The following is a 26,300-nucleotide window of genomic DNA, read 5'->3' as shown; positions in this document are numbered from 1 at the left end:
TCTCTGTGTCCTCTTGCATTGTGGGCCACCATCAGATTCCTGATGGAGGCAGGCTGTGCTGTTCCTGCATCCTCCGTCCTCCTTCTGTGCAAGGGTGTTTCTGCCTAGCCTTTCAGATTGTAGAGCATCTCAGGGACCTGTTTCCTACAAGTACCAATAGGAAAAAAACATTCCTTCCCACAGGTGGGTATCTGCTCTTTGAAGCATGGTTCATTCTCCTGCAGCACAGGGACCTCCTCTCCTGGTGTCCCTGGTCAAATGCTTGGTGCTGTGCAGGTAGCCCAAACTCTGATGGGGTAGGAAGGATCCCGGATGTCATTCTGGGGCAGGAGTGTGAGGGAATGTGTGAGGCTTCAGAGCGGTTGATTGATGGGGCAGCAGAAGGTGTGTGCTGGGGATGCATAACTAGGCTCAGACTGGGTCGAAGGGTTCGTCTGTCAAGGCTTTTGGCTGTCAAGTGTGTGATCTGAGGGTGCTGAAAGGGATCCACCTGCAGGGGAAGAAGTTTTCTACCTGGAAAACGCATGTGGTCCCAAAGGACAGGGGTGGTGGCCATTGTCCTTTGCAGTGGAGGGACAGGGTGCATGACGGAGATGATGGTGTGAAAACCTGCTAAAAGATAAGGGGAGAGTGGTGATGATGGTGTTCTAGTGTAAGGGATTGCAGCCTCATGAGTGCTGCCTGCCAGCAAGCAGACAGTTGTAGAGAGATGTGCAGCTGAAGAGGGCTGTGTCATCCTATTTTAGGGGAGGCCACCTCCTACCCTGATACCTTCTCATGCCCCTGGTTTGTGCTGGGTGAGCAAATCTAGGGGACATGTCTACCAAGGCACAACAAAGCAGTCCCGTTTTGGGTGAAGTGCAGAGAAAAGGCTGGGTGCATGGGGTGGGGTGTGAGCTTCGTGGCCAGTGCTGTGAATTTACATGTGGAGGTCTGAGGACAGGCTGCTGGCAGCTGCCTGGTGGGCCAGAGGTGGGAGGGTGAGCAATGCCAGCATCCACCCTCTGGCTCTGGCTCTCCCCCAGCTCCTGTCTCTGGGGGACAGAGCGAGGGGAGAGCGGCAGCCGCCGCGCTGCTGGATCCCTCTGGCCGGGACCCCTCCACAGCACCTGTGTGGGCAGGAGGGCCAGCGGGTAACCCGCCTGCTCCGCACCTGAGGGTGCAAGGAGTATTAATGCCCCTGGGGTCCAGGGCCGCATCCTGGGAGGTGCTCATCTCTGCCGGCCCTCTGAAGGGAGGGGGACCAGCAGCCCTCTGTACGGGGCCTCCTCCTCCCCCCCCGAGGACACTGCTGGAGCCCAGCGGTGCTCAGGGCTCTCCCTCACGGCCTTTGCACACAGGAAGGTGTGAAGTCCCCTCCGACTGGGACCCCAGGCTGCAGTTCACCCCGGAGCAGAGCAGCTACGCCTTGAACGATTCGGTGCAGCTGAGCTGTGCTGGGGAGTATGTGCCATCGGTCCCCCACATCAGATGCGTTTCCAGAGGGATGCAGACCTTGTGGAACGGGACTGCTACCTGCAAGGGTAAGCATAGCCCCCCATCACCCTGGCCCGGGGTCCTGCCCTGGGGGCAGACCCCCCGTGACATGGTCGTGCTCCAGCCTCACCTGGTGACAGGCCAGGAGCGGGAGATGCAGATGCTTTGGCTTTCTCCACTGTCCTGGCAGTGCCCAGGCATCTTCTATCTCAGTCCCTTGCTGCGGGCAGCTGCCGGGTCTGTGCTCCTGGGGAGGGGTTCCAAGGGGGAAGCCTTGCTGGCCAGTGTCTTCTGGCTCCAGATGGAGAGCTGCAGCTGCGAGGCAGGGAGGAGGAGGAGGAGCAGTTAGAGGGCTGCAGCTTGAGGCTTCGGCTCTTTGAGCTGCTCGAGAGTCCCGTGTTCCCCTGGGAAGCCTCTCTGAGGGTTGGGTGAGCTCTGGTGGGGGAGGCTGTCACTGCTGCACTGTTCAGCTGGACACGAGGGGGGCCAAGAGAACAGGGTGTCAAGCACCCCGTGCGTAGCTGGAACCCAGGGAAGGCTTGGGAGTCCTGGAGATAGGGGTGATGACAAGCCCTGTGCCCCTGGACAGTGCCTGCACACACGGTGCTCCCAGAGGCGCTCCCTCGGCTCTGTGTCAGGGTGAGTGGTCAGAGTCATGGGGAGGAGAGAGTTTGTCCCAAGCCTCCTCTTGTCACCTCCCCAAAATACCCCTCACCCAATCTTACCTCTGATGGACACATGCCAACGGCCTGTTTGGTGGGACCCAAGACCCCAGATGGCACCAGTGCTTGGGCATGACAAAAAGAATGAGGAAGTGACTCTGAGCTGCAGCGGTGGTTTCCAGCCACCCTTCACCCACGTCCAACGTGCAGGGGAGCTCAGCCACTGAACTACTCTGCATCTCTAAATGGAGATGCGTGGCTCAGGAGGAAAAGCAGTGATGCCGGGGTCCCCATTCAGGGAAACATAGTGTACATGGGTAAGCAGGGTGTCAGGTGGTGCCTCCTATGGAGCTTCTGTGGTCAAATCCCACCCCATTCATCCACCTCTGAGCACTGACCATCACCACTCTGGACAGGGATGCGCTTCTGATGCCTGATCAGGGCCACTCAGATCTCCCTGTTTCTGATACCTGGGACCTTTCCTCAACTGAATTCTGGCACATCCTCATCCACCACCTTCCTGGGCAGGCCCCAGCCCTGGCTGACCCTCACTCACAAGGAGAGCTCCATCCTAACAAGCCCCACTGAGGGGTCACATCCTGTCAGATGGGTGCGTCACCTTCCCTCTCCCTTCAGGGACCAGAGGAATTGCTGGGGATTGCTGATACCCCACCACCTACCCCTGACCCTCCTCAAAACATCCTGACCCAACTAACACCCACCTTCACCTCTACCAGAAATGTGCCAAAGGCCCCGCTGGGACTCAAGACTCCGACTGGTACCAGACCAGAAAAATTACAGGAAGAATGAAGAAGTGATGCTGAGTTGCCCTGATGGCTTCCAGCCAACCTTCACCCATGTCAAATGTGCGAGGGAAGTGCAGTCCATCAGTCACGGGAAACCTGTATACAGAGAGGTTTGGACTGGAAGGGACAGCAGAGGCAGATGGATCAACATTCAGCCCATGTTCAACGTGGAGTGCATTGGTAAGGGAGCCATCAGGAGCTCTCCTGACTGCCCCACTCTGCCCTTCTTGAGCAGGGGAAGGTGGGCTGTACCTGCACAGGGGGTTCCAGGCTGTCTGCCTGCCTGGGGAAATGGTATATGCCGCTGAAGGCGGCGTTAAGGCAGCCCCTGAGCCTGCCCTGTTCCTCCCCCAGGGCTCTGGGAAGCCTTGGTGGGAGGTGGCTGGTACCAGCCTCTGTTTCTCAGTGTCCCACAAGGAAGGGGCTTTGGGATTGAGGTAGGGGGTAGTGGACAGAGCTGCCCAGGCCAGGCAAAGAGCCCAGTATGCAGGGCTCCAGACTGTGGTTTGTGGGTGGCTGGGATGTTCCTGGTCAAGGTGTGTGGGTGGCGTGGGGTTCCCTGAGGGATTCTGGCAAGAGCATGTGCAAAGAAGACATGGGCTACAGTGCTGTAGGTCTGACAGGCATTTGTGGCGCAGGTCATTCAGGGTTTGGGGGATCACAGGACTCTGCTCCCTGTGTCCTCTCAACCTGCAGAGGCAGGGCAAAGTCCTGGCCTCCTCTTCATGTGTTGGTCTCCCCTCCCAGTCTCTGCTGCATGCTATCATTGCAGCAGACAGCTTTTGGGTTCAGGCTTTGTTGCCTTCTCAGGTGGATTCAACATGTTGTCCTCCATGAGGGATGAACAGAGCACGAAGATCAAATGCTGGTCCATCAGTCTCCATGCAAATGCGAGTCCCTTGTGGGTGCTCCCAGTCCCTAGAGCTCCAGCTCCTCCTGGCCTTTTCCCAGAGGCGTAGGGGGAGCAGCATAGAGCCCTTCTTGGCCTTGTCCCCTCGCTGAGGATGTGGTGTGGGAGGGCTGCTATGTATGGTGATCTGGAGCTCCATCCCTCACCCTGCTGTGCCAGCAGTAGGATCCCCTACTCCATCCCCTGGCATGCCCTGTGGGGCCACCATCTGCCCTGCTAAAGCCTTCCCATCTTGTTGGTGCAGAGAAATGCCAGAAGCCCCAGTGGGACCCCAAGTTTATCTTTGACCAAGATCAGGACACCTTTAACCCAAATGAAGTGGTGAAGATGAGATGCCCTGAGGGGCACTGGCCTCCTCCCATGGAGATCAAATGCATGAAGCTGGACCCAGAGGAAGGCTCCATGATTCCTCAGAGCAGCTGGTTTGTAAGGAACAGCACGGGTCTCTGGCACCGTGTGAAGGGGAGCTTGACCTGTGTGGGTAAGTGAGCAAACCAGCAACACTCCCAGTGCTCAGTCTGTTCTCCCCAGGCAGGGAGAGCAGTGTTACATGTGTCCTACAGTATTAGTATCCTGTGTTTGGGGTGGTCAGGGCATGGTGCAGGCATTCACTCCAGAGAAAACTGCTGCTGATGCACCCCAGGTTTGTGTCCCCACTGCTGGCAGCTGGGGCACCCTGCACAGTGCTGAGGGGGACATGCCCTTGCTGCTGTGTGTAGTGTGCCGGGCAGTGTGTCCAGGCAGTCAGATGGGTCTGCTTGGAGAAGATAACGATAGCCGAGGAGCAGGAAGACAGGGACCTGCTCTGAATGCTGGGTTTGTTGAAAGGGACAAGTCACCAGATCAGGTGCTAGCCCCAGGGTGGAAGCTGCATACAAGTGCTTGCTCTTACCCTCCCACACAACCACTGCGGCACCCAGAGTACCCCTGGGAATGTTCCAGGGCCAGAGAAAGGCTCAGGCAGTGCCGGAGTGTGGTCTGCGAGAAGGTGGGATGACCTGATCCCCACTGTGCTGGGGACACGCTAGTGAGGGAGCGGTGGGGATGATGGAGGTTGGATGGAAGGCTGGGAGGGGAAGGGAAGGGAGTGACCCTCTCGCAATGTTTTCTTCACAGATGTCCTCCAGGTTGTCCCTGAGACCTTGGAGATTTCAAGCACCAGCATCAAACTGAACTGGACCTGCAGGCTTCCTGACACCTGCCAGCACATTCGGGCCACATGCCGGCTGGAAGAGCCTTCCTCCCCTCCCTGTGAGGCTGAGGAGGTGAAGGGAGAGGAGATGCTACGTGGCTGGAAGGGAACATTTTCCTGTCCGCCTCTGCAGCCCTTCACTGTCTACACCGTCACCATCTCACTGCCACCCAGCACGATCCTGTACACACGGCTTCTGAGGACAAAGGAAACGGGTATGCTTACACGAGATGTAAAGGTGCCCTTTGCCTGGCAGCTCAGCCTGATAATCTGCTCCCCGCAGTGATGGTCCTGGGATCAGGGATGCTTAGATCCCGTGGGGCTGTGAGGAAGGGGCTGTGCAGGGCCCTGGAGCACAGCATGTCCCCCCCTCACTCTTCCCTTCCCTATTGCTGCTGCTGTGGCTCATGCAGCCTTTGTGGGGGAAAAATCCTTGCTGGCCGCATGTGTGATCCCATCCTCCTGCTCTTCCAGTGCCGGACAAACTGGAGAAGCTGAGGCTGGATCCCAACACAGGGTCCCTCAAGTGGAAGGCACTGCCCTCCTGCAAAGGAGAGATCATTGGATACCAGGTACCAGGAGACCGCAGAGTCCCCGTGGTCACCCTTACTTTGCCAGGCACCTCCTTGCCTGGAGCTCTGTGGAGACAGCCTGGGGAGAGGTGTGAGCCTTCCTCAGCCAGGGTCCACCAGCTCTACAGCACTGTAGTTGTTCTGGTGGGGTCAGGTCCCCTCCTGTCCCCAGCCAGCTGTAGCACCCCTCTCTCCAGAGCTGCCCAGAGCAGGAGTGGGAGGTTGGTGCTGCTCCCAACCAGCTCCCTGTCCTTTCTCTAGCTGAACATCACGGCCAGGAGAGCACATGATGGCAGCTTCCTTGAATTCAAGCAAGTGTTGGTGAATCAGTCTGTCACCAAGTACACGCTGCCTCATCAGGCACCTGGAAGCAAATACTTGGTGACAGTGCAGGGCCTCACGGTGGCTGGTTCTGGGGCTGCATCACTGCTGGAATTTCAAACCTACGTCTCAGGTAATGTTTTTTCTGCCCTGAGTCTGGCTGAGGTGGTCTCCTGGGAGCAAGTGCTGAGCATGGATCAGCTTCCAGAGCTGTGTGTGCACCCCTCCTGTCCCCACCAAGACAGAGGCAGGGAACATGGGCCCCCTGAGAGCCTGACTCAGCAGTGGGGGCTGTGGGGCTGGGTGAGTCCTGCTTTGAGGGGGTCCATCATCTTGTCTCCAGAGCTGCTGCATTGCTTCAACCCCTGTTTGTGCCTGCAAGAACAGAGGGGGGCCCTCCACTCTTCCACCAAAGAAGACGATACCCATCCCTGCTTTTGGGTACACTTGGGGCTCAGGGTCATGGGGTCTGTGCGTCCTCTTGCTGTGCACAGCTTGATTGAGTGGGCTTCCATATCCCCCGACTATGTACAGGAGATGGGTCTCCAAGGCCTCCCTCCTTCTGCCTTGCCCAGCATATGTGAAGGCAAGGGAAGGCTGTGCCTCGCTGCCCATCCCTGCAGCAGCCAGGACAGCAGAGCCTGGACACACGTGTCTACACATATGCACATGCCCAATGCCAAGGTCGGGGTCATTGCTGACGCATGGCCCAGGCTGTGGCACACACTCCCAGCTGTGTGTTAGTTGCAGGGCAGCCTCTGGACCTGTGGCCTGGGCTGGTGGTCATTGTGGTGGTGGTGGTGGTGCTGGTCCTCCTGTCTGCGGGGATCCTGTGGCTTGTGCTGTCCAGGTGAGTAGGCAGGAGACTAGGAGCTGCTGCTCTGCCTCAGGCCGTGCTGTGCTGTGGGGTGGCTGGGGATTGAAAGGGCTGATCCCACCCTTCTGCAGGTGCAGAGGATGCAGCTGCCTGGTTCTACCATAGCAGGGCTCCTGGCTGGGGCTCATAAGCATTTTCCGTGGGGCTGGAGCAGGAACCATGTGTGCTCAGGGACCCCCTGGCTTCTTGGCGTTGCAGCCACCGCTGCTATCTCCTGGAATCTTGGTGGGCAATGCCTGCCAGGTCATGAGTGGCCCAGAGGGAGGGTGTGCAGAGCCCTCCATGCCTCTGCCGCTGGGTTCAGCAGGGATTTGGGTCAGGTCAGCTTCTCCCCTGACTCAGGACCACCCTTTGCCTTGCCAGGAAAAGAAAAGCCTTGCCCAGCAAAGCTGAGGGTGACCATTATACAGGTAGGATCCCCACCACAGAGATGGCTGTAAGGCTGGGGTTGGAGTTGGATGGGGAGCAGGTCTGTTGTAGAAGAGCCTGCTGTAACCCCGGGGTGGTTTCAGGCAGCCCACCTGCCTCTGGGTGACCTGCCAGAGCAGTGTGTCCCACACTATCCCTTGGCTATCCCCAGCCAAGAGCCTTCTTCGTCTGCCTCTTCCAGCAGCTCTGGCTGGTGTCCCCCTGCAGTGCCAGTAAGGGTTGGGACCTGCCCCTCGTCCTTGCCCTGCTCAGGGGAGCAGCACCCTGCCAGTGTTTGTCCCAGGGTGTCCCACAGCCTCCAGCGCTGCTGCCTGTCTGGGTCTGCCCTGCTCCTTCTCCTGCGGCCCCTGGTCCCTCAGACTGTTTCTGTTGTGTTGTCCCCCCAGAGCTTCAGCCCTATGAGAATCTGGATACTTACTGCATGATAAGAGAGACTCTTCTGGCAGTGGAAGACGCGGGTAGGAAATGTATTGCCCTGCCTGTGTTCCCACACATGTCAGGGACAGGTTGGAAAATGGCAGTTGTGATGATGTGAACTCTCCACGCTGCTGAGGGTACACAGCAGCTTCTGCCCTGGGTGTCCTTGGTCTCTGCAGGTAAAGGTGGCTGGTCTGGAGAGCTGTTGCCCAAGACCCTGCCTACCCCGAGGTCCTCAAGAAAGTCAGAGCAATGAGGGAGAGAAGATGGAGCAGATGTCTGAGGCTCAGTGCTGATGGCAATTCCCATATCCCCTTCTTGAGGCTTGGTCCTCCACCACTGGAAGCAGGGCCCAGTCTGTGCTGGATTATTGCTCCCCCTTCAATTTGCTCCCTTATCAGGCTCAACTGTCCTCTGTCACAGAGCAGGAGCATCCCAAGGCCTGGGATGACCTGCTTGTGCCAGCAAGGACATGTTCTGGTAGTCCTCCAGCATCCTGGAAAAGCTGCCTGACCCTCATCCTGTTGCCCTGCAACTGTCCTCTAAGACTGAAGCAACTCTCTGGGTCCCAACCCCTCTTTCCCCACTCTGAATCCCCACATCCATCTAGACCTCCACCTCTGCTTGAGTTTGGCCCAGTCACACTGTCCTTGCAGCTGTGCTGCTGTGTCCAAAAAACCAATAAATTGTTCTGGTTTGCAGGGGATGCTTGCCCCACAGCAGCTCTCATCTTTGTCTTGGTTCCTCCCTGTTTTGTGTGTGAAAATCCTATGAATCTTCATGGAGGATGGACTAGGCTTTTCCAGCCCCAGGTAGCCCTGGGGAAGCACACCTGAGAAGTGGCGTGCTCCCAGTGCAATGCTTTGTGTTGCTACTTTCCCTCCTCCCCATCCTACAGGTAGTACAGTCCCAGCCACACCTAGCTGGACCTCTGTGTCCATCTGTGACACCTTCTGTGGGTCCTGGTGCTTATTTCCCATTTTGTGAGGTGCAGTTGACCCTGGCCCTCCTGGGAAATTCCCATCCTGCAGCCTTTGGATCTACTCATCTCAGTGACTGCTGCTGCCTCAACGTGGCCACCAGCAGCCACTGCCTATCCTGCATTACGGGATGCTGGTGCCCAGTGCAGCTTGGAGGTTGAGCAACAGCCTGCAGTTCCTCCTTGGTGACAAGCACACTGCTTGAAGATGGGGCAATTGACCACCATCTCTTCTCCAGCCTTTTTATTGGCCTGGGATGACCTACATGTGACAGTAAAGACATGTTTTGACAGTCCTTCATATGAGCTGTCCGATCAGCACTGTTATACATGCAGCTGGGCACTTGGACAAAACATCTCCTTCAGTGGACTTTCATTGGTGTGACCTGCATTCCTGATGGAGCTGCTCTCGATAGGTGCTGGGAAGAGAGGGAAAGAGGGGGCTTAACGCCTATATTGGGTATGGCTGAGCCCCCCAGCAGCCCTCATAGTGCTGTGCTTGTGCTGATAGCAAGAGAGGCGGTGATAACACACCGGTGTTTCAGCTACTGCTGAGCAGCGCTCACACAGCATCTGGGCTGTCCCTCCAACATTCCCCCCTCACCAGCAGGCTGGGGGTGGGCAGGATCTTGCATAACTTTTGTTTTTGCTTTCATTAAACTGCCTTTATCTTGACCCACAAGGTTTCTTCATCTTATTTTCTTATTTTCTGCTGAGCAGGGTAGAGATGGAGCTGCTTGGTGGGCAAATGGCATCCAGCCAAGGTCAGCCCACCACAGTCCTTTCTGGTACCCAATGTCAAGCTTGAGACAGCGGCAGTTGTATACAAAGTGAGCCATAGCTGTGGTACTTATCAAGTGGATCAAGTGCAAGCTCCCGTGTGGGTCACGGAGTCTGCTAGCTGGACGGCTTATTTTGTGAAGTTTGGGAATGAGTCAAGGGAAACAACGGCTGTGTGCTTTGCCCTGGCATAGATGGCCTTTCTGCACTGTGGGAGTGATTTTGTGGGGGGGTGAAGGAACTTGGGGCCGAGCTAGCACAAACAATGACGATGTGCTTTGCCCTGGCATTGATGCCTTTGCTGTCCTGGGGTCGCTATCTTGTGGAGAAGATGAGGGAATACACCTCCCTCTCCGTGCCCAGGAGTGATGTGGATGGTTTTGTTATGCGGGGTCCTGAGGTCCTGGCTCACCCTTATGTGAGCTGTTCAATACTGTTACTAAATACTGTTGGCATATTATGGGTTTTGTGGACTTTGGTCTCACCCTGGTGTAAGAGGAGACAACTTCTGTGTGAGGCAATACAGAAATGTGCCCTGAGACGGCTGGTCCCGGGGTGGCGATGTGTGTGGAAGGATTTAGGCAGATTCCTAGGATGGGCATCACTTCCCATAGCCAGGGGCTTTGCACCTGATGGATGCGCTCCGTGCTGGGTAACCAGCTGGCTGGGCGGCTGAGCCCAGAGAGTGGTGGGGAATGGAGTTACATCCAGCTGGTGGCCGGTCACAGGTGGTGTTCCCCAGGGCTCGGTGCTGGGGCCAGTCCTGTTCCGTATCTTTATCAGTGATCTGGACGAGGGGATCTAGCACACCCTCACCAAGTTCACAGGTGACCCCCAGCTGGGGGGAGCGTTGATCTGCGGGAGGGCAGGAGGCTCTGCAGGGGGGTCTGGGCAGGCTGGAGCGATGGGCCCAGGCCAGTTGTGTGAGGTTCAACCAGGCTCAGTGCCGGGTCCTGCCCGTGGGTCACACCAGCCCCCGCAGCGCTGCGGGCTGGGGGCAGGGGGCTGGGAACCGCCTGGGGGGAAAGGGCCTGGGGGGGCTGGTCGGCAGCCAGCTGGGCATGAGCCCCCCGTGTGCCCAGGTGGCCAAGGAGGCCAGCAGCATCCTGGCTGGTGCCGGGAACAGCGTGGCCAGCAGGGCCAGGGCAGTGCTGTCCCCCTGCACTGGGCACTGGCGAGGCCGCCCCTCGACTCCTGTGTTCAGGTTGGGCCCCTCACTGCCAGGGGGACGCAGAGGGGCTGCAGCGTGTCCAGAGACGGGCAGGGGGCTGGGATAAGGCTCCGGTGCTGGGCTAATGGGGCCAATGATCAGCAACTGTGAGGCAAAGAAGCCCAACAGCTGGGAACCCTTGCTAGAACCTGAGGATCCGGGAGAAGCATTGGAAAAGAGGCAGCAATCTGCAGTCTCTGGAGACAGCTCCTTTCAGGTGTGAGGGAGAGATATCCATTCAAGGAAGCTCTCACGAACTCCCCAGGAAAGTGGACTACTGCACATGAAGGCATCCAGTACCTGAGGGAACTAGCAGTACTAGCAGCCATCTACAACGATCTAGACGATGAGGAGGTCTCCAAAGATCCAGAGGATGTCCTGTGCACACGGGCCATGTGAGGAAGGTGATTCAAAGTGCCCCGATATCACATTCTAACAGCTTGGCAGCGATGTATTGCCTGGCTATGGGTACACCAGCTGTGGAGAAACGGTCTTCTTGGCTCCAAAACTTGGAAGAACATCTCTGCGCTCCCTCATCCCTACGGGCCAGCACCTTGGCTGCCAGGGGTGCCCCAAGAAACCAGTGCTCTGCTGCCCCAACCAGAGGGAAAGGCAGCCCCAGGCACGTGCCGCACGGTGCACTGTGGTTCTGCCTGCGTGAGCAGGAGAGGACATGAGGAGGTGGGATGGTGAACCCACCTTTAAGCGGGAAGCCTGTGTTAATGAACTGAGAGGGAAGACAGCTGTTAAGAAGGGGTCACCCACGAGAGCTGTTGGCACAGTGGCTGCAGAGACACAAGAAGGCAATCAACGGTCTGCCAGACACAGAAGAACTGAGGTCAGCTCTCCTGATCCTGGTGAGGGGACTTCTGGTCCGGCACTGCAAGGGTCAGACAGTGAGTACTCTGAGCAGGAACAGGAATGGAGGGTCCCTGCCTTCAGCCAGGTGGAGGAAAGGGGTGACCGGGTACACCGGCCATGTGGATTCGATGGCCTGGCACATCAGAGCCACAGAAGTATGAGGCTTTGGTAGCCACTGGTGCGCTGCCTGTCTGCCGATAGGATGTAAAGAATAACATATTTTGTTTTCCTTTGCTTCCACATGCGTGACATTTGCTATTGCTTCATTAAACTGCCTTTATCTTGACCAACAAGTGTTTTTTTCATCTTATTTTCTGCTGAGGACAGCAGTGATAGAGCAGCTTGGTGGGCACCTAGCATCCAGCCAAGGTCAACCCACTGCAGCCCTGTGTGACTGCTTCTGGGTGAGCAAGGGGAATACACTGAATTTGGATATGGGGAAACAGAGGGTTGGTCTGTGCTCCTGCCACCTCCTGGGATGCCCTGCTCCCCACTGTGTATCCTTGTACTTCATCAGACCCAGGGCTATCAGACTCTTCCTGCTCTGACCAGACAAATGATAAAGACTCATGGCTGGAGGGGGCTGGGCTGCCTGCCCCCCCAGCTCCTGCCCAGTCCCCTCATTGCCATCACGGGTTCATGTTCCCTCTGGGGTTCTGAGCTGTCTGCACCTTGTTGGAGCAAGGCCATGAGCTGGGCTTTTGTGGCCTGGAGCTGTGGCTGACAGCCTCCCCAGGCCTTCAGGGCTGTGCTGGGCAGCTCTGACATGAGTTTGGATGGGGTGTGTGTTGGGAACCAGTGAGTGGTGGTGCTTCCCCCTTAAGTCATGGGCAGGAGTATGTCCCATGCATGTGGTGTGGGCAAAGCTGAGGGACAAGCATGATCTTTGCTGCTCTGCAGCCCCCGTGTCTGATCACCCAGCCCTCTGGGATCTGAGACTTCCCAGGGAGCCTATGGGAGGTTCTGGAGGAAGAGAAAAGCAGGAGCTGCTGAGGGGCAAGGGGGGTGGTTTAGTCATGCTAAGGGTTTCCTTGGGCACTCTGCTGGCACAGGAGGTCATGGTGATCTGTGCACTTGGGGACAGAGGAGACTGCTGCCAGATTGAGGAGGGGGGGAGGCAGCTGGGGATGGAGGAGCAGGGAAGGGTGAGAGAGGGTGTGTGCTGAGTGTTTTTTTCAGAAGGACCAAGGACCGCTTCAGGCGTTGAGGTACTACTAGCAGTTCACATCCCCATTCCTATCCCAGCTTCTTGCCAGATCTTCATGTGCTTTCTCAGAATCTTCCATCTCCTGTGATCATTGAGGGGAAGTGCAGTGACTCATCACAACTCTAAAATCCATGCAGTGGCATGGGGAAGCACACAGGTATTACCTCAGAAAGAGGAGCAGTGCTTCTTGAATGCATTTTGGTAACTAGGAGGGTTTGGGGAGGAAACCCTTGGATCTTGGTGTCAGGGTTTCTTCTACTGAGTACCAGAGGCTGGATACCCCTGGGGAAAAAAGGACAAAAGGCAGGAGCACTGATGCTGATGGGAGGTTCCCTCCCCAAAGAGGAAGCCTCTTGTAGCGCACAAGGTTTCACCACAAGTTTATTTCCTTCCTGTGGTTGCAAGCCTTGCAGTCAGTTACAGATGCCTGGGCTCAGAGGCAGCAAGTGGGGCTGAGATTTCAGTCCTGCCTAGAAACTTCATGCTAGCATGGCCCTGCAGTTGCTGTCTCTGAGGTTTCTCCTGGTCCTTCTATCTCTGCTGCCAGCACAGGGCTTGGAAGAACCTGATCCCAAGGTCCAAGGAGTGCCCGTGGAAACAGGTAAGAAAGGGTTCCTCCTCTTCCCTGGAGAGATTTTGCTGCTCCTCCTCCTGCAAGTTTGAGATGCATCTTTACTGCCTGCAGCCCCGGGCTGTGCCAGCTTGGGTGCCTGCTGTTTCTGGGAGACCTTAGTGGGCAGGAGCTATGGTGTGGTGTGGGTGCACTGGGGGTGCTGTGGGAAAGAGGATTGGGCTGAATGATTGGGGGTGGCTGATGCCCTGCACCGAGCCAGTTTGCCAGTCATTCCCTGGAGGTTGCAGGCATGAATCAGGTATGAATTCATGCATTGTGAATCAGGGGAATGGTCTTCAGGGAGCAGGATGACAGCTGTCTGTGCACGTCCTGTCCCCAGGTGTGCCCAAGGAACACTGTGCCTGCTGAGAGCAGAGCAAAAGGGAAATTGCTGGATGGATGGGCCTGGGCGTGGGCAGCAGCTGGGTGCCTGTGCGTGGGGTAGGTCACAGCTGTGTGACAGTGAGACACAGCTTCTGGGTACTCAGCTGGACATCTCTTGCCTTCTGCAGTCGGGGTTTTTTGAGAGCAAAGCCTGATGCTAAGTGGCTTGTTCACCAGCATGTCTGTACTTCTTCACGGCTGTTCAGAAGATGGTCTGAATCTTGTGAGATCCTTTCTCTGCCCCTTTGGGAGAAATAAGATTGTGTTTTAAGCACTTTGATGCCTCTCAGAGTACCTTGTAGAGGCTGGAATTGGGAAGTGCTCCTTCCCAGGTACCAGCATCCTTGCCCGTAGGAACCACTGCCATAAAGCCTCCCCCCACATCACTCAGCAAACTGCTGGGACAGGCTGTGGCTGCTCAGCCCAGAGGATGGTGAATGTGGTGAGGAAGGGGTGTGGAGGAGGAGCAGGGCTTGTGCCAGGGAAAAAGGGCAGGAGCTGTGGTAAAGCAGAGGGTGTGAATGGAGAAGGCATTGCTCATCTGCATGTCCCACTGCATGGTGGCGTGGGGCAGGAGGACAGTAGCTGAGGGACTGACTGAGCCAGCACAGGGACCCCAGAAGTGTAACAGGGACATCTCTGAACCCTGTGGTAGTGATGAAGCATGGCTGGAGAGACATCCGCCCCAGCAGGACTGATGGTGCCATGGCCCATCAAGGGCAACCTGAGCTGGGGTGGGTGACATGTCTGAATGAGTGGTCAGAGGGTGTCTTCTAGTGCAGGGGTGATTGTCCTGGGAAGCTCCCTCGTGTGGGCTATGGAGGAGGTAATATAGTGTCACTGGACACAAGGATGGATGGGGCAGATTCATGAATGAGTGATCATTGACGCTTCAGGTAGACAATGAGAGCCCCATTACAACAAGCCTTGCCTGTGGGTCACATCCTGGCAGATGGATGGCATCTTCCCTCTCCCTTCAGGGGCTGGAGGGATTGCTGGGGAATTCTCTTCCACCAGTCACCCATGCATCACCTCATCATCTCCCAGCCCAGCTAACACCCACCTTCACCTCTACCAGAAACGTGCCAAAGGCCCCGCTGGGACTCAAGACTCCGACTGGTACCAGACCAAGAGAATTACAGGAAGAACGAAGAAGTGATGCTGAGTTGCCCTGATGGTTTCCAGCCAGCCTTCACCCATGTCAAATGTGCGAGGGAAGTGCAGTCCATCAGTCACGGGAAACCTGTATACAGAGAGGTTTGGACTGGAAGGGACAGCAGAGGCAGATGGATCCGCATTCGATCCAGCGTGGAGTGCATTGGTAAGGGAGGCATCAGGAGCTCTCCTGACCACCCCACTCTGCCCTTCTTGAGCTGCCCTCCAGCTGTACCTGCACGGGAGGTTCCAGGCTGTCTGCCTGCCTGGGGAAATGGTATATGCTGCTAAAAGCGGTGTTGAGGCAGCCCCTGAGCCCACCCCGAGTCCAGCCTGTGGTTCACCAGTGGGTGGGATGTTCCTGCTGCAGGTGTGAGAGATAAGGGTTTTCTTGAGGGCTTCTGGCAAGATGGTACGCACAAGGGAGAGAGGCATGAGAGGTTCTCTCTCATGTGTGGTCTGTGTGGTATCACAGTTGGGTGAGGGGGATCAGAGGGCTCTGCTGCCTGTTTCCTCTCAGACTGCGCAGCTGTGAGTACCACAGCTTGCTCCCTGTGGGTTGGTACCCTTCAGGCTCTGAGTCGTGGTGGGTACAGGCTTGGCACCATCTTCTCACAGCGTGGGGCACTGAGGTCCCCTCCAAGGGAGAACAGGGCAACAATGAGCTGAGTAGGAAAACAGCTGAGGGGTCCCATAATTTTTGAAAACGATAGCCTTCTGCTGCTCTCCAGCTCAGCAAGTGCCCTGAGACCTGGGCCACAGCAAGAGGGCTTGGAACTGGTTCACTGCAGGAGGCTGTGAACGTGGATGGTGTGGAGAGGTCTGTGGGAGGGGGAGGGGATGCTTCTTCTGTGACTCCCCCTGGGGCCAGGTCCATGCCATAGCCCAAGATTTTAAGGTGTCCAGTCTGGTTCCCATGGGTGTTTTGCTGACTTCATGTGGCAGGTTCATAGAATGACAGAATCATTTAGGTTGGAAATTATTTTTGAGATCATCAGGTCCAATCATTAACCCAGGACTGCCAGGTCCATCACTTAAACTATGTCCCTAAGCACCGCATCTACATATTTTTTAAACATCTCCAGGGTTGGTGATTGCACCACCTCCCAGGCAGCCTGTCCCAGTGCTCCACCACCCTGTCAGTGACAACGTTTTTCCCGATACCCAACCTAAACCTCCCCGGCACAGACTGAGGCCGTCTCCTCTTGCCCTGTCACTTGTCACCTGGGAGAAGAGACCGACCCCCCTGCCTACACCCTCCTGTCAGGCAGCTGCAGGGAGCCACAAGGTGCCCCCGAGCCTCCTCCTCTCCAGGCTGACCCCCCCAGTTCCCCCAGCCGCTCCCCACCAGCCTTGTGCCCCAGCCCCGGCACCAGCCCCCTGCCCGTCTCTGGACACGCTGCAGCCCCTCTGCGTCCCCCTGGCAGTGAGGGGCCCAACCTGAACACAGGAGTCGAGGGGCGGCCTCGCCAGTGCCCAGTGCAGGGGGACAGCACTGCCCTGGCCCTGCTGGCCACGCTGTTCCCGGCACCAGCCAGGATGCTGCTGGCCTCCTTGGCCACCTGGGCACACGGGGGGCTCATGCCCAGCCGGCTGCCGACCAGCCCCCCCAGCCCCTTTTCTGACAGGTACTTTCCAGCGTTCCTAGGGCTTGAAATAGCCCTGCCTTCTTAGGTGCCACAAGGCACCAGGGTCAAATGTTGCTCCATCAGTCACTGTGTGAGCTTTGTGCATAGTATGAGCCCCTCATGGGTGCTCCAGTCCCTTGAGCTCCTGTACTCCTGGCCTTTCATGGGGGAAGCAGCTTGGGGCCCTTTTTCCCCTCATTCTCTTCCTGGGTATGCGGTGCATGAGGGCTATTCTGTACGGTGTCCTAGAGCACCATCTCTCACTGCACTTGTCAGGGAAAATGAACCTTTCTCCTGGGGTCTATGCAGAGCAGGAAAGGGCTAGGTCTTTCTAAGAGCTGCATCTATTGGACTGTAGAGATGCTGGGACCCACAGACCCCTCCGTTTTGATCCAGTGGGGAAAACTACCTTGAGCAACAGTAGTCCACACATTTACCCACATTCCTTTCTGTCCAGACTTCTGCTCGCCTTCCAGAGAGCTGGAGTGACCAGTTTAACTCTCTCTTTCTCTCCCACCCCACTGGTGAGGAGCAGGGCTGTCTGACTGCAGCACCCTTGCAAGGCTGGGAGGGGAAGGGAAGGGAGTGACCCTCTCACAATGTTTCCTTCACAGAGGTCTTCCAGGTTGTCCCTGGGACCTTGGAGATTTCAAGCACCAGCATCAAACTGAACTGGACCTGCAGGCTCCCTGACACCTGCCAGCACATGCGGGCCACCTGCCGTCTTGCAGGACCTTCCTCCCCTCCCTGTGAAGCTGAGGAAGTGGAGGGAGAGGAGATGCTACATGGCCAGGAGGGAACATTCATCTGCCCCCCTCTGCAGCCCTTCACTGACTACAGTGTCACCATCTCACTGCCGCCCAGCACAATTCTTTTCGAGTGGTTGGTCAGGACAGAGGAAACCGGTATGTGCACAAGGGTATAGAAGAGAAGGGACGATCATGGGCTGTGCCACACAGTAACAGATAACAGAGGTAGATAATGTCTCCTTTGCCCAGCAGTTCAGCATGATCATCCACTCCCTGCAGTGATGGTCCTGGAATCAGGGCTGCTTGAATCCTGTGGACTGTGGGGAAGCCCTCTGAGCACAGCATACCCCTTCCTCACTCTCCCCCTCCTCACCACACTATTGCTTTTCTTGCTGTGGTGGCACATGCAGCCTTTGTGGGGGACAAACCCTGTGTGAGGTGTCCCTTTGCAGCCTGTCCCCTGAGCCAGGAGCTGCCTGCACCCTGCTCTGGGCTCAGCCCTTCCTCACCAGCCCCGTGTGTGACCCCATCCTCCTGTGCTTCCAGTGCCGGACAAACCGGAGAAGCTGTGGTTGGATCCCAACACGGGGTCTCTCAGGTGGAAGGCGCTGCCCCCCTGCAAAGGGGAGATCATCGGATACCAGGTACCAGGGGCTTCCTCTCCCCGTCCACTCAGCCTGGGGTTTGGCAGACTTTGCAGCTAAGTGCACAGCACTTGGTGATGTGTCTGCTGAGGTGGCCTCCCAGGGTTTCCTGTGCTTCTTGCGTGTTTGTTTCTGGTTCCTGCCACAGAGAAGCCTGTGGTTTGAGTCATCCTCTGAAATCCCCTCTTCTCAGAGAGCTGCACTGTTCCTTTGAGTTTTCCTCAGTGCATGGCTAGGAATGCCTCCTCTGTCTGGGTTTGGAGCTCTTCCCACAGTGCATCCCTGTATCTAGCACTGAGGGGTGTGTGGGTGGGTGTAAGACCCTGGTCAGTGTGCCCTCTGCCCTCTCTGAGGACATACCTCTCTGTTGGTAACAGGGACTTAGACATGCTGGTTCTTCCTGCCCTCTTAGCTCTTTCCTGGAGAAACTGGCAAACAGGGGCCCTGATGGCATTGCTTGTGGGACTGTTCCAGCTGGTTCCCAGCTCCCAGACACTTCTATTTGTGAAAAGGCTCCTTTTTCTGGTTTCAGTCAGCTCCTTTTTTGCATATTGCCAAGACACTATTTCCGTAAAGAGCCAACAGCAGCAAAGATGGCCCAAGACCTCATGAGAAATTCAGATGATGCATTGGCAAATGGGGAGCCTTTCTTGTATACCTTGTGGCAACTCTGTCTTCCCCTTTTCATGTAGACAAAGCCTTCTGAATCCAACCTTGAATGGGAGATGAAAGAAAAAGTTGAGGGCTCCTCTTGTGGGGGATATCACAACAGTGCCTGAGGTGTTGCAATACCATAGCGGTGACCTGGCCTTGGGCTCATGACACGTATATACACCTCTTCCAAAGAGCAGCCTCGCTCTTGCCCTCAGCTCTTCACAGAGGCTTGGTCCTTTGCTCACGGAGGCAGCCACTGTGCCATCTTGAGTGTTGGCTCCAGGTTCCTCCTCTCCTCCTCCTTGTCTGCTTTGCGGAGCCTTCCACGGCTGGGGCAGGCGCAGGGAAGGGGAGGCTGGCGCAGGGCTTTGCTCCGTCTCGGTGTGCTGTGGGCAGGTTCCCAGCGGGCAGGTCGGGGCTGCTGCCCTCCAGCTCTGTCCCCTGTCCCCAGCTGAACATCACGGCCAGGAGCACGCGGGACGGCGGCTTGCTGCAGATGGAGCGGCTGCGGCTGAGCCGCTCGGTCACCGAGCACCCGCTGCCTGGGCACGGCCTCGGCCACAGCTACACGGCGACGGTGCAGGGAGTCACGGCCATCGGAGCCGGGGCTGCGTCGCTGTGGGAGTTTCAGCCCGACGGCTTGGGTAAGGCCCGCTGTGTTCCAGAGCCTCGGGGTGGCCCTGGCGTGTGCCCCGGCTGAGGCGGCTCTCTGTCCCCAGCCCGGGGGGCTCCTGGCCGCTGCGGACGAGCGGGGGCACAGGGGAGCTGTGCTCCACGGCCAGCGCTGCCCGGGGCTGCCCTGCTGCTCGCACAGCCAGCCCCGCCGCGCTGTGCTGCCGGCTGCTGCTCATCCGCTGGGGCTTGCCTCCAGGCACGCCGCACCCTGCCGGCATCAGCTGCCGCAGCGTCCGTGACGTCTCCCCATCCCAAGGGACGGCCGTGCTTCCCCTCCAGCCCATCGCCCGTCCCCCCGCGGAGGTGAGGTGAGTGCAGCCTCCGACGGCTCTGCTCTCCGCGGCCCCCGCTTGGGCTTCCCCCCGCAGCCGCCTCTGCCCCGCTCTCCCCGTCAGACAGGGCATCGCCCCCGGCCCTCTCAGCGCGCTGCCTTGCAGGGAGCACCAGCTGATCGTGGCCGCCACGCACAATGGCACGCTGGTGGAAGGCGCCTGCTCGGGGGAGCCGCAGCCCCTCAACGCCAGCCGGCAGCCCGACACCTACGTGGCCGCCGTGCTCAACCTCACCGCCCCCACGGACTTCGTGCTGGGTGCCGGGACCCACGGGCAGGGTTACCGCAACGCTGCCCTCCGCCCGGGCTGGGACTACACGGCCCTTCTCCGCCTCATCCAGCGCTCACAGGAGGTACTCGTCACGGGGCGGGGGGCTGCCGCTCGCCAGGGATGCTGCCAGCCGGGGACGGGACCCTCGGCGCGGTCTGGGCTGGGTGCCGATGGCAAGCAGCGGTGCTGCCCAGGCTCCGGTCCCGGCCCCTGTGCTGAGAGCCCAGGCACCTTGACAGGACAGTGTCCCCGGGGTCCTCGGCCACTGCTGGGGCATTTGGTGGTCATGCGTGGGAGGCCTTTGTCCCCAGGGAGGGTGGTGGGGAAGCAGTGGCCTGAGCTCTCCCTTCCGTCTCCTCCCACAGGCAGAGAAGTTCACCTGCATCTGCTACAGCTTCTCTCTTGGTAAGTAAGTGGGCTCCTCGCTCCCTGTGCCCGAGAGTCTCTCCTGCACGTCCCCTTTTCCCAGCCTGGCCGCTTCCCACCGAGTGGTGCTGGCCGAGCCCAGGGTCTCCTGTGGGGTGGAAGCAGCCTTTTTTTTCCCCTACATGAGATCATCCTCTATCCCAGAAGAAACCTAAGCCCAGACACACATCTACTCTCGCACATACCCTTTGCCATGGTTGGGGCCATTGCCAGAATCTGGCCCAGGCTGTGGCACCCACTCCTGGCCCAGGCTGTGGCACCCACTCCTGCCTCTGTGTTAGTTGCAGGGCAGCCTCCGGGCCCTTGGCGTGGGATTGTGATTGGGGTGGTTGTGCTGTTGGCAGTCCTCCTTGTATCTGCTGGGATCCTGTGGTTTGTGCTTTCCAGGTGAGTAGGAAGGGGACAGATTCAGCAGGGCCACAGGCAACACCAGTCTCTTACTCGGGACTCCCTTTTACCTTTGCAGGAAAAGGAAGTTTTTGCCCAGCAAAGCCAAGGAAGACAATTAAAAAGGTAGGAAAATGCAACTCCCTGGACCAGCATCACAGAAAAGGCTGCAGGGCTGGGTGACAGCTGGGAGGAGAGCAGAGATCTCCCAGGAGATCCTGATCCTCAGGAGAAACACCTGCACATCCTCTTCACTGACATGTCTCCCGATTTGCCCCAGCCCTGTGGTGCCATGGATGGTCGGGATGGCTCTGCCCCCTAAGCCCCACGCAGCAGCAGAACATGGCTTCAGGTAGCACTCCCAGCCTGAAGCAGCAGCAAGGGCAAGCAAAGGCGGGCATCCCAAAGGGTGGCTTGTGGCTTAGCCCTTTGAGGGACCCATGGCTGTCATCACCTCCAAGGGAGCTATCTGCTAGGTGGGGTCTCAGGAGGGTCAGGCTGAGGAACTGCTGCTCTCACCTGGGCACTGGCGAGCACCTCTGGAGACCTGTGGTTGGTCACAGCTGTGACGGAGGGGTCGGGCTGTGGCAGGTGCTGTCCTGTGCTCCAACCTGTCTCAGACACTTCTGTGCGCAGGCAGCTGTGGTGGCGGTGTGAGCTCCCCATGCAGCCAAGGGCACACAGCAGTCTCTGCCCTGGGTGTCTCTGGTCTCCACAGGTAAAGGTGGCCACGCTGGATATCAGTCAATCCAGCCCCTGTCCAGGACCACGGGAAACATTCCGAGCAGTGAGGGAGTGACGAAGAGGAGAAGGATGACCCCAGCTCAGTACCAATGGCTGCCAGGTCCCCTGGCTCTCCTGTGACTGTGACCAGCACTGGGGATCCCACCCAGTTCAGCAGAGCAAGAGGAAAAGAGGAAGCCAAGGAGTGCTGTGAGCTTTTTCTTTCCTCACCCCCTTCACCTCCCATCTTTCACTTGCTACTGTTCTAAGGCCTTTGAATGTTACTTTCCGTAGTTCCTCTTTTTTTGGGTCTTGCTTTCATTTTTGCTTTCCTGGAAGCAGGAGCACTATGCCAGATTTCCCAGTCCCTGACTCACACAGGCTCAGGCTCAGTGATGCTCCATGCTCCTGAGATGTCCTAGGTTCCCAGCCCCTCTCCTCTCTCTCTGCTGACATTCAGCCAAGGCCAGGGCTCTGGTGGAGGCTGGCCTGACCGCACTGCCTTTGTGACTCTGACTGCTCTGTCTGGACAACCAATAAAGGCTAGTGGTTTGAAGGGGGCTAGCTGGCCCACTACAGCTCTTGCCTGGTCCCCTCATTGCCCTTGTGGGGTCACATCTCTCTGCAGGGAGCTAACTGCGCCTTGCTGAGGGGAGGCCATGAGCATGGCTGCTGTGACCTCGTGTCCCCAAATGGTGCCTGACAGTCCTTCTGACCCCTGGGGCTGTGCTGGGGAGCTCTCACATGAATTTGAATGGGGTGCATAGTAGGAGTCAGTGAAGGGTGATGTCCCTCAACACACATCTTGGGCAGGAGTTTGCTCTGTGCCCAGCTCTGTGACCAGAGCTGAGGAACCTGTTGCTCTCAGCTGCTTTGCAGGCCCTGTGCCAGGTCAAATGTGGAAGAAAAGTGAAGATCAGACGTCACTACCACCATGGCCAGCACAGAGTCTTTATTGGTGAGACACAACACAAAGGCGTGGAGTCAGTCCTGGCTCTGAGGCCCTTTGCCCTTGAGCAGCAAAGGCAGAACCAGTCTCTGTGGTGCAGCAGCCTCCGCCAGGACCACATCCAGGATATCTAAATTGATCCCCTACCACCTGGGATTGCCATGGTCGAGCCAGACAGGCTGGTGAGGGAGCCTCTCTGGACCTGGCAGGGCTGTGGCACCTGGATCAGCATCAGGAAGAAGGAGCTCCAGGAAGGGATTGTGTGGGGTGGGAAGGACCAGGCTAGCCTTACAGGACTGGATTGTCCTTCCTTTGGCTTTTGTTGCCTTCAGGCTTCACGGTTCTTCGAAAGTAGGACAGATAGCTTGTACTTCTGAGCCTTGTGGATCTTACAGGGGTTTGATGCTGTTTGATGGCAAAACACAGTTTGGGTGCTGGGGGAGCCACCCCATTTTCCCTGGGGCTGCCTGGAGGGACAAGGCATGTGGATGAGACAGCTCGTTCTTTTCATCCCTGGCACAGACAGGTCAGGTCCTGGTGCCTCTGCTCTCGTCTGCATACTCAGGCTGTGATTCCAGGTAAATTCCTGTGAAAACTCTGGGCTAAGGGCCAGGTTCCCACTTCGAAGCCTGACCACAATTTGGAAACAGTCCAGCCTGTGCCCTCCAGACACAGAAGACCCTTGGGGTGGCTTTTCAGAGGAGTAAAGCATCCTAGGGCTGTACACGTCCCTCTTGTCTCCTCTGGTTTCTATTGTTATTGATGGAGGGCTGTCAATAGAGTCAGAGGCCAGGCCAGAAATGGGCTGTGGACATGCCTCTACTTGAAATTCCCATAGGTTTCAAATGAATTCAAGTAACTGAGGGCTAGTTCGTAGCAGAGTCCATACTGCTCCTGTGGACAGAAAAACGTATGTGAGAACCTGGTACACCAACACCTACCGCAGAAGGCCAGCCTTGGTTACCAACATCTCCCTGAGCAAGCCAGGCACAGGTACAGCCCACTCTCCTCCTCTCAGCTGGAGCCCACCTTCTCTGGCTGAGGAATCACAGACATGTGCTCCAGTAGCTGACAGCTGGGCTACCCCATTGCTTGAGCCAGCAGGTCTCAGCAAGAGCTAGTCTCCATGGCATGAAGCATCTGCTGCTCACTCCCATCCAGGGTGCTCATCTTATCATGGCCTCTAGCACCCAGACCAGGTGGTGAGGTGGGTGCAGGACAGGCATCTGAGCAGCCACCAGCACAGCCCTCTGTTGAGCGGGCCAGGTGGACCAGAAAGGGGCAATTCAGCCCACAGGATGCTTCAGTGCCCATTTGATTCTGCAGAACCTGCCCCTGAGTGAGTGGGTATGCCCCAGCAGCAAACAGTGTTTTCAGAGGTGTCATCTGCCCCTGCTGGCCCCAGCATGATCTGAGCAGAGAGGTGCTACAGCAGCTTCTGGGACAGTCCAGGCTATGGCTCTTGCTCTGGTGTTGCCATCCCATCTGGGTTTGAAGTCAGAACCTACCACATCTTTAATCAGCTGTCTCCGCCGCTTCTTCAGCATCCTCACAGCCTGGGATACATCTACCAGGCCCTCACTTTGGATCTGCTCACACAGGAAACTAGCAGCACAGAAGATCCCGCTCCGGCTGGCACCATCCCTGCGGAGGACAGCAAAGGGAGACTTTTACTCTGAGGTCACCTGTCAAAGCTGAGCCTCAGAGGTGTCCCACCAGACCTGCAGGCTCTGAGGATGATCTTGTCCATAGATCCTGTACCCAGCTAGCCTGTACAGGGAAGACTTCCTCCCTGAACACAGCTGAATTCATGTCCATATGTCCACCCAAGATGGAGCTGTGACCCAGTTCACTGACACAGTCTGGGCTGAGCCAGCTCTATGCCATGAGGGCTCCACCGAGAGATATCACTCACCAGCAGGTGACAAGGATATGACCGTCTTGGCTCTGCCGATGGTGTGTCTCCACCTTCCCTAGCAGACTGATGATGGTGGCAGGGTGTGGGGGAAGACGATGCTGCATGGGCCAGTCCTTCAGTTGCCAGAACCGGACTTCCAGTGCAGACTTCTTGGGCTAGTGGGAAAAAAGACACTTGGGTTGGGCAGAGAAGAGTCCCATTGGCTTCATGGAGGTAAGGGAAGATCAGTGCATGTTAACCATGCACGCTGGATCAAGGGTGCAGCTCCACATAGGGTGGCCCGGTCCCAGACTTTGCCCTTCTCCATTGAGTGCTCTGAGACTAGCAGATGGACAGAGCACAAGGTAAGAGCTGAGCACCAAGTGCAGCTCAGATGGATGTCAGTCCAGCACCCGGCTACCCATAATAGCTGTTCCCATTCACCAACCACCAGCGAAATACAAAACCATTATCTATGGCTGCTGTCCTCTGAGCTGGAAGAGTACACAAATGTACCTCTGCCTTGTACCTCTGCCCACAACCTCATCCTCTTGGGACTAACCTCTCTCCCAAGGCAAAAGGCCTTGCTCTGGCTAGTGCCCTTCCAGGATCCCATCAGATCCCTCTAACTGTTGTGGCCTCTGCCATCCCTAGCTGTGACTTTGACCCTCAACCAAAGCCTGCTGACACTGGAGCCCGGCTGGTCATCCCAGCTCTTGCAAAGGCAGTTCTCAAAGGACTTCACCATCTCTGTGCAAAGAGCTCACCTGCTGCCTGTTGGTGAGGGCAAGTGTCCAGGCTGTGAAGCCAGCTTCAGGCTCCTCTGAGATCAGGTGGACATTGAAATGACCGTAGGCAGCTTGACCCTGGGTGGGCCAGAACTCCACGTATGTCTGAGGGAGAGACACACATGTGATCACACACAGCCCCAGCCTACATGCGTGGCAGAGCTCAGCACCTCATGAGGGTGTGCAGATAGCAGCTCCTTGCCCATGAGCCACTGTGTGTACGTGGATGCTCTGCCTGCCATTTGCTGGGGACCAACTCATGGTGCTGCAGCCAGAAGCATAATACTCCCTCAGAGAGGTCTCCTGGGCAGGGGTAGGCAAAACTGAGGGATGCTCCCTTGCTGTGACACTGGGGACACCCCACTGCTGTAGTGTCACAGTGCTGCAACTGTCCTCAGGGTCCTCCCAGGTGGACCCCACAAGCTTGCAATGGGCTCCTGCAGCAAGCAGTGCTCTCATTAGAAGAGCTGTGCAGGGGCAAAGGCTGAAAACACGCTGCCTGGCCCCACGCAGAGCCAGGAGAGGGGAGGGTCAAGCGTGGGCTGCTGACCTTGTCCAGCTCCTGGACCTGGTTCAGCACAACCACCGATGTGCAGGTGTAATCCCAGACCAGAGCCCAGAAGTCCACCAGTGTGGTGGGAAAAGGCAGCTGGGTGATGATGAGTCTGTCCTCCTCAATGTATGTCTGCAAAACACACCAGGGCGTGGGGGAGGAGAAGGTCATACAATCCACCCCGCCTGAGAGCCCCTTCGACAGTGGGAACGGCCCCCTGCCTCCATCCATCCAGGGTTCTGCAGGCTCAGAGGAGAGCCAGAGGAGACCCAGGCCACACCAGCCCTGCTCAGAGCAGCCTTGCAGCCCACTGCCCCCTCAGCTCATCACATCCACGCCCTGCTCTCAGCAGGCAGAAGCCAGCCGCTGTGAGGCTGTGCAGGCAGGGCTTGGGCTGATCACGGGGGCCATCTCCTGGCATCTCCTGGCAGCATGGCCCCAGCTGCTGGGAACTAGTCGCTGTGAAGAAGCCCCTGGGCTGGGACCCCTCAGACCAGGGTGGCATGGTCTACCCCTGCCTCGAGCAGTCATGGGGTGTGTGCCTGTGCGTGTGTCTCTGCTGCTCTCAGCAGCTCCCATTCCCTGCTGGGGCCAGGGCCTTACGTTGGCAAAAACAGCGTTGATGTAACCTGGTGAGCCATCTGCGTTCAGTAAGGACATCAGGATAGGTCGGCAGGAGTCCGCTGTGGAGGCAACGGGCAGAGAGTGAAATGATGAGCCATCTTTTCCCCCTGCAGAGGGCTGGGGATTTCCCTGCATGTGTTGGGGTCAGCG

The 26,300-nt window shown here is 57.4% G+C and overlaps 3 protein-coding genes across 12 annotated transcripts in view; 2 read left to right on the top strand and 1 right to left on the bottom strand.

The window, feature by feature from the left end:
• Positions 1-504: 504 nt before the first annotated feature.
• LOC308056300 (uncharacterized protein) lies at positions 505-21,915 on the top strand. 6 transcript variants are annotated; one of them, XM_080371445.1, is made up of 13 exons: positions 1,535-2,455; positions 2,555-2,748; positions 2,876-3,124; positions 14,775-15,017; positions 17,094-17,384; positions 17,775-17,872; positions 18,978-19,170; positions 19,398-19,509; positions 19,639-19,885; positions 20,169-20,208; positions 20,511-20,616; positions 20,696-20,742; positions 21,335-21,915. In XM_080371445.1, exons 2-12 carry the CDS (start codon positions 2,745-2,747, stop codon positions 20,736-20,738), a joined length of 1,626 nt encoding a protein of 541 aa, XP_080227571.1. In that variant the 5' UTR covers positions 1,535-2,455; positions 2,555-2,744; the 3' UTR covers positions 20,739-20,742; positions 21,335-21,915. The 6 variants fall into 6 exon arrangements, with proteins under 6 accessions (XP_080227573.1, XP_080227570.1, XP_080227569.1 ...); XM_080371443.1 differs by lacking the exons at positions 1,535-2,455; positions 2,555-2,748 and adding an exon at positions 619-1,523; XM_080371444.1 differs by lacking the exons at positions 1,535-2,455; positions 2,555-2,748 and adding an exon at positions 509-1,523 and having other exon boundaries at positions 20,696-21,915.
• LOC308056301 (uncharacterized protein) lies at positions 3,133-12,973 on the top strand. 2 transcript variants are annotated; one of them, XM_080371450.1, is made up of 8 exons: positions 3,137-4,335; positions 4,971-5,261; positions 5,521-5,618; positions 5,880-6,072; positions 6,684-6,789; positions 7,180-7,226; positions 7,632-7,703; positions 7,842-12,973. In XM_080371450.1, the coding sequence occupies exons 1-8, from the start codon at positions 4,182-4,184 to the stop codon at positions 7,916-7,918; spliced, it is 1,038 nt and encodes a 345-aa protein (XP_080227576.1). In that variant the 5' UTR covers positions 3,137-4,181; the 3' UTR covers positions 7,919-12,973. The 2 variants fall into 2 exon arrangements, with proteins under 2 accessions (XP_080227575.1, XP_080227576.1); XM_080371449.1 differs by lacking the exons at positions 7,180-7,226; positions 7,632-7,703; positions 7,842-12,973 and having other exon boundaries at positions 3,133-4,335; positions 5,880-6,767.
• Positions 21,916-22,276: 361 nt separating the features above from the next.
• Positions 22,277-26,300, bottom strand: part of LOC308056295 (receptor-type tyrosine-protein phosphatase alpha-like) — a 33,324-nt gene continuing 29,300 nt past the window's right edge. For all 4 annotated transcript variants that reach the window (XM_080371428.1, XM_080371430.1, XM_080371429.1 and 1 more), the window contains 6 exons: positions 26,130-26,209; positions 25,524-25,658; positions 24,953-25,078; positions 24,204-24,361; positions 23,797-23,932; positions 22,277-23,182 (listed from right to left, as the gene is read on the bottom strand). In XM_080371428.1, the coding sequence (XP_080227554.1) occupies positions 23,108-23,182; positions 23,797-23,932; positions 24,204-24,361; positions 24,953-25,078; positions 25,524-25,658; positions 26,130-26,209 (710 nt within the window). In that variant the 3' untranslated portion in view covers positions 22,277-23,107. The remainder of the gene's footprint in view (positions 23,183-23,796; positions 23,933-24,203; positions 24,362-24,952; positions 25,079-25,523; positions 25,659-26,129; positions 26,210-26,300) is intronic.

This window comes from Falco punctatus (assembly GCF_963210335.1).
Source record: "Falco punctatus genome assembly, chromosome: Z".
Taxonomy (NCBI): domain Eukaryota; kingdom Metazoa; phylum Chordata; class Aves; order Falconiformes; family Falconidae; genus Falco; species Falco punctatus.
This window is presented reverse-complemented; position numbering and strand designations above follow the sequence as displayed.